Source organism: Thamnophis elegans, chromosome 1 (genome assembly GCF_009769535.1).
Source record: "Thamnophis elegans isolate rThaEle1 chromosome 1, rThaEle1.pri, whole genome shotgun sequence".
Classification (NCBI taxonomy): domain Eukaryota; kingdom Metazoa; phylum Chordata; class Lepidosauria; order Squamata; family Colubridae; genus Thamnophis; species Thamnophis elegans.
The window spans coordinates 173141037-173147137 of NC_045541.1; the positions used below are offsets into that span (position 1 = coordinate 173141037).

At 43.8% G+C, this 6101-nt stretch overlaps 1 protein-coding gene across 1 annotated transcript in view; it reads right to left on the reverse strand.

The window, feature by feature from the left end:
• DDX49 (DEAD-box helicase 49) overlaps positions 1–5918 on the reverse strand; it is a 30660-nt gene extending 24742 nt beyond the window's left edge. Inside the window, exons 1-2 of the mRNA XM_032216597.1 lie at positions 5732–5918; positions 1325–1448 (exon numbers count right to left, since the gene is read on the reverse strand). Coding sequence (XP_032072488.1) covers positions 1325–1448; positions 5732–5846 — 239 coding nt within the window. The 5' untranslated portion in view covers positions 5847–5918. The remainder of the gene's footprint in view (positions 1–1324; positions 1449–5731) is intronic.
• Positions 5919–6101: the final 183 nt, after the last annotated feature.

Consider the following 6101-nt stretch of genomic DNA (forward strand, 5'->3'; position numbering starts at 1 on the left):
CCAGTCCAAAAGCTCGGAAGACAAAACCCCTGGTCTCGATGGCCGGCTCAGATTGGATCCTACATCATATCCCACCTTTCTGCTTATATAAGCACTCAAGATGCCTATTTTGAGTTTTGAGGCCTCTTCTGACTATGTGTGGCTAGAACAGAATCACAGAATCGTTGGGTTGGAAGGGACCTTGGAGGCCTTCTAGTCCAACCCTCTGCCCCAATGCTGGTGTCTTCATTCCACTCTGGATAAAGGGCTGCTCAATCTTTTGACTGGCTCAGGCTTGACTCAGCCTTCCGAGGAGGGTAAAATGAGGAGCCAGATTGTTGGGGGTAATACGCTCACTCTGTAAACTGCTTAGAGAGGGCTGTAAAGCACTGTAAAGCAGTGTGTAAGTCTAAGGGCTATTACTGTTTCCTTAAAACCCTCCAGTGATGGGCAGCCACAATTTGCAGAGGCAACCTGATCGACTGCTTAAGAGTTCTTCCAGTCAAGTATTTCCACATTTGGAGCTCTCATTATAAAGCTTGTTTTACCCTCAAGGTGCAATGGAGAATAAACCTATTCCCTTTTTCCGTGACATCCCTTCATGCATCAGAAGACTACTTAGCACCCTTTTCTTTCATCTAAAGGAGCAAAGGAGCATGTTGTCATTCATATATTTTATTTAGACACGTTCCCTTGCCCTGCTTAAAACTGTTTGCAGAGGCAGAGCAGACCCTCTGAAGGCTTCCCCAAAGCCTCTGGAAAGAGAAAAATAGCCCAACACGCCAACCAGAAATCTGCTCTCAAACTTCCGGTATGCGCATTGGGTTGTTTTTTGCCCTCCGGAGGCCCGGCCAAAAATGAAGGCCAAAGTCAGCTGGAGCTGACAGGGCAAAGCCTTGCGTGCCCTAACAAATGGCTCCATGCGCCACCTGTGGCACGCCTGCCATAGGTTTGCCATAACGGCCCTACACCATTTCAGACAAATGGGTTGTCGAATCTCTTCTTAAAAACCTCCAGTGTTGGAGCACTGATTAATTGCTCTAACTGTCAGGAAATTCCTTCTCAGTTCTAAGTTGCTTCTCTCCTTGTTTAGTTTCCACCCATTGCTTTTTTGTCCTGCCTTCGGATGCTTTGGAGAATAGATTGACTCCCTCTTCTGGGTGGCAGCAACCTCAGATACTGGAACACTGCTATCATGTCTCCCCGAGTCCCTCTTTCCACTAGAGTAGACATACCCAATTAATCTTTGCTTTGTGCATCTCATTTAAGCACAGACCAAACCAAGAATCCACCTATCCCATCTCTTTGGGATAAGGGTCCTTTCCCAAGCTAGACCTTCCCCTACCTTGTTGGCGTCAAGACCAGGGAGAAGATGCCAAAAGGATCTTCGGAAAGTTTCTGCAAGATGGGGAGCACAAAGGCAGCTGTCTTGCCACTTCCTGTTTTGGCGCAGCCCATGCAGTCACGACCTTCGGGAGCAAGATGTAGAGAGTCAGCTCAATTCAAAGGCAAAAGGTGTGGTGCTGTCAGGCCTGCAATTATATTCCTTTTGGAATTTTGGCCTGCCACACTTTCTCTTATTTCATTATGCTGTTTCATTAGTATAGTTGATGGGAGGGGGGAATAGAAAGGAGTAGGATTGTGGAATGTGGTGTTGTCATTCTTTTCTAGAAGACCAAGGTCATCTTTTGTCTCCGCACTTTTACACCTGACCGGAAGCAGCTGGGTGGAGATGCCAGCGTGGAAGAAGATTAGACCATGTGATGGATTTGTGGGTGGGATTCTGATGTAAGTTCCAGAGTTTAGCAATAGCAATAGCAATAGCAGTAGACTTATATACCGCTTCATAGGCCTTTCAGGCCTCTCTAAGCGGTTTACAGAGAGTCAGCATATTGCCCCCAACAATCTGGGTCCTCATTTTACCCACCTCGGAAGGATGGAAGGCTGAGTCAACCCTGAGTTGGGATTAAACAGATATGCTAAGATGTCTGATTTATTAAATTGGAACTTTAAGGATCATTTTGCCTTGGACTCTGATTTAATTCTACATGATACTTGGAACGCTGACAGGTGCACTTTGTGTGTGGTCAGAGGCATCTGCCAAGTGGATGGATTTTGAACACCTGTCCATGATGCTGCAACAGTTATAAGGATGAAAAATGACCACGGGTCACTTTTTTCCAGGGCCACTGTAACTTCGGTCACTAAACGGAGTGTTGTAAGTCGAGGACTACCTGTAATTGTTCATGCTTGGCATACTGGGGGCAGAGCTACTATGGAGGGGATCAAAAACCGTTACAGGTCCGGTGAGCCTTCCCATTCCTTCAGATGGGGCACGACTCCTGTGCCAAATTTGCTACGAATCACATTGTGAAGACAACAATGAAGGTGTTTATAGGAAGAGGTGAAGGCTCTGGTGGAATAAAAGTCACCGGGTTCTAAATATTAATAAAGCAAAGGAAATCATTGTAAATCATTGTAGGTTTTAGAAAGAGCCAGCTTAGTCATACTCCACTGAGTATCAAGCATGCAGGCAGTCAATGGTATTAAGTTTCTGGGAAGTGCAGATAACTAACAATCTGAACTGGTCTCTTCACACAGCATCCTTAGTGAAGCGTGCAAACCAGCACTTGCATTTCATGCATCGGACGAGGAGAGCACATCTTTCTCCTTATGTCCTGGCCACTTTTTACTGAGGCACGATTGAGAGCCTTTTAACAAACAGCATCACTATTTGGTTTGGTGGCGGCAGTGCCTCAGATAGAAAGTCCATACAGAGAGTGGTGAGGACAGTGGAGAAGATTATAGGAAGCTCGCTTCCCACTATTCAGGATACTGCTTATAAGTGTTCTGTTCTTAGAGCTCAAAGCATTGTTAGCGACCCCACACACCTGCTTCACAGTTTCTATTGCTCCCCTCTGAGAGGAGGTTTCAAAGTATCTATAGCAGGAGTACTAGATTCTGTAATAGTTTTGTTCCTTATGCCATCTGTCTAATCAACATGCAACATTCGTTTTCCTTGCCATGTACATGCACACATCCGAACTAGTGTTCCTTCTCTGTTTCATATAACATATGTGGGTATATGCGTAATTTTTTATTTATTTATTTCATTTCTTTATTATTTATTTAATTATGGTTATGTAGTGTATATTGGAGGTGGAGACCCTTTGAGAGCTGTCGGCAATAAAATTTCATTTTAATATATGCCAATTAGTGTGCATTCAAAATGGCAATCAAGTTATTTTAATTTTTTTTTAATATAAAAAGTTTTTATTTGTTTATTAAATATGAACATTCCATCTTTTTTTAAACAGTGTGTCATCTGGGTACAAATGTCTCTGTGCCATAACCATCAGAGTTTACAACATCATTCAATATATTAATTCTCCAATCTTACAATTATAGTCTATTAAACAGCATAGTAAACCTGTTCACTTTTCCCTCTTGACCAGCGGTTCTTAACCTGTGGGTCGCGACCCCTTTTGGGGTCGAACGACTGTTTCACAGGGGTCGCTGAGACCAGCGCAACTCTAAAGTTTAGACTCCACCTCGTGTTCCTTGAAATCCCCGCGGATGGGCTCCAGAATGGCCGCGCAAAGTATAGCTGCGGTTCCATGTCATAAAAAACATAGGCGCATGCGTACACCCTGTACAATTAGCTTCGGAGACTTCGTAATGGAGGGAAAGTGTTCCTGCGAGGGAGGGAGGGGCTTAGGTGCTTCTCAGGGCTGTAATTGTGTGGGTCGTGCGTGCGGCTATGTTTTCCACGCCGCTGCCAGGTACTTTTAACTATATCTAAATCCACAACCAGACCTGTCATCAAGAGCCAAGCTCCGGAGCCCGAATTGACCCCATTCACACAATGAAAACCTGCTTGCTAAAAGTACCATAAACCATGCACAAAGGAAAAGAGCAAAAAAAAAAATAATGCAATGCAAGATAACAATTTAAAAAATGATACAAGTGGAATTATTATTAGAAATAAAATGTAACAGAGAAAATGATATGTATGAAAATATAAAGCTGGGTTTCCTGAAATGCTACACCGAGAACCCATCAGAAAAAGTAAATAAGCAAGGGCAACAACGGAAAGGAGGAAAGATGAGGAGGGAAAGGAAGAAAGGGTAAAGCAGAGGAAGTAAGGGAGGAGAATTAAGAATAGGAGAGAGGGTAAGAGGGAGGAGAAGAGAGGAGGGGAGGAAAGGGGAAGAAGAAGAAGGGAGGAAAGAGGAAGGAAAGGAAGAAAGGGTAAAGCAGAGGAAGCAAAGGAGGGGAAGTAAGAGTAGGAGAGAGGGTAAGAAGGAGGAGAAGAGGAGGAGGGGAGGGAAGAGAAGAAGAAGGAAGGAGAGGAGGAAAGAAGAAGGCAGAGAAGGGAGGTAGAGAAGATAGAAAGAGCAAGGTTGTTGCAAAATAAAATGGGGTGGCAAGAAAGTGACCCAAACTGTATATTTGTATATTTGTAAGAAAATAACGATTAATGATTAATGATAATGATATAATTAATGGTAATTATAAGTGTATATTTGTGAATGAACTTGAAAAAGAAAATAAAAAACCTTTTAAAAAAAATAAAAAAATAAACAATGCACGACGTTCGCCCAATAAATTAAGGTTAAGCTTAGCACCACCACCAAGATTAAGAGCACTCCTCCAAACAACCCCAAACCAGGTTGAAGATCCATCCAGGCAGGGTAAGCAAGTTTATGAATGCAGCTGCAGGCAACTTAGTTAAGGAGGCTGTGGGAATAAAGCCACTGTGTGTCTCTGTGTATGTGTGTATGATTGTATAGCAGCCGAGATTGTCCATCCTCCAGGATGTGATTCTTTTCAGACCCAAAATTTAGGAGCAGACAAGATGTTGGCTGCCTCTATAAAAAAGATGTGGAGACTCTAATCTAGAAAAAGTGCCAAGAAGCGCAACCAAGAACTTTAGGGGACTGGAAGCTCAAACATATGAAGAACAGTTGCAGAAACTGGGTATGTCTGGTTAAATGAAAAGAAGGACTTAAGGGTGATATGATAGCAGTCTTCCAATATCAATATCTACATTACGATTCACAACAGTAGCAAAAGTACAGTTATAGAGTAGCAAGGGGGAAAAAAATTATGGTTGGGGGTCACAACATGAGGAACTTGTATTAAAGGGTCGGCGGCATTAGGAAGGTTGAGAACCACTGCTCTTGACGTATCTTTTAATAAGAATATAATAATAATAAGCATAATAATCCTCCTCATCATCATACTAACAATTATCATGTTTACATCTCTATCTTAACATATTTTCTATTCTCCTTTAGTCTCCTTCCTCAAGTTTCCTTCTTTTATTTCCAACTTCCATTTTTATTCTCTAACCATGGATAAAATAATTAAACGGTAACAAGAGTTGGAAGGGACCTTGGAGGTCATCTAGTCTAACGCCCGGCTCACGCAGGAGACCTGTGCTAAGGATTCGAACCACCAAACTTCAGACCTTTGCTGATGGACAAGCTCAGTGTTTTAGCCACTGAGCCACCTAGTCGGGTGTCATATAAGTCAGTGTTTCTCAACCTTGGCAACTTGAAGATGTACGGACTTCAACTCCCAGAATCCCCCAGCCAGCATTCGCTGGCTGGGGAATTCTGGGAGTTGAAGTCCGGACCTCTTCAAGTTGCCAAGGTTGAGAAACACTGATATAAGTATCCCATATCATATAATATTCAGTTTGTTCTTTCTTGTTTTTTCAAGTTCTAACTCTTTCTCTGGCTCTTACCTTGCAGGGCGGGAGGGATGCAGGCTTCCTGCACCGGGGTGGGCCTCGACAAGCCCAGCTGCTCCGCCTGAGACGCCAGCCAGGGGTCCAAACCCAAAGCGCGGAAACCGGCCATCGCCCAGGCGAGAAACGGGGCAGCAAACACGCCGACGGGCTAGAAAGAAGAGAGAAATATCCCAAGATGCCCCGCGACGGAGACGCGTCTGATGACGTCACCGCGTTTCTTCCAAAGGGAAAATGTGACGTCATTGTCCAGCGCCGGCTCATCTCTCAGAAGCCATGATGGTTGGGACTACAACTCCCAGGCATTCTCGGCACCGTGTAAGAGACTGCTCGTAGATTTGAGGGAAGGTAGATCTACATAAAATGT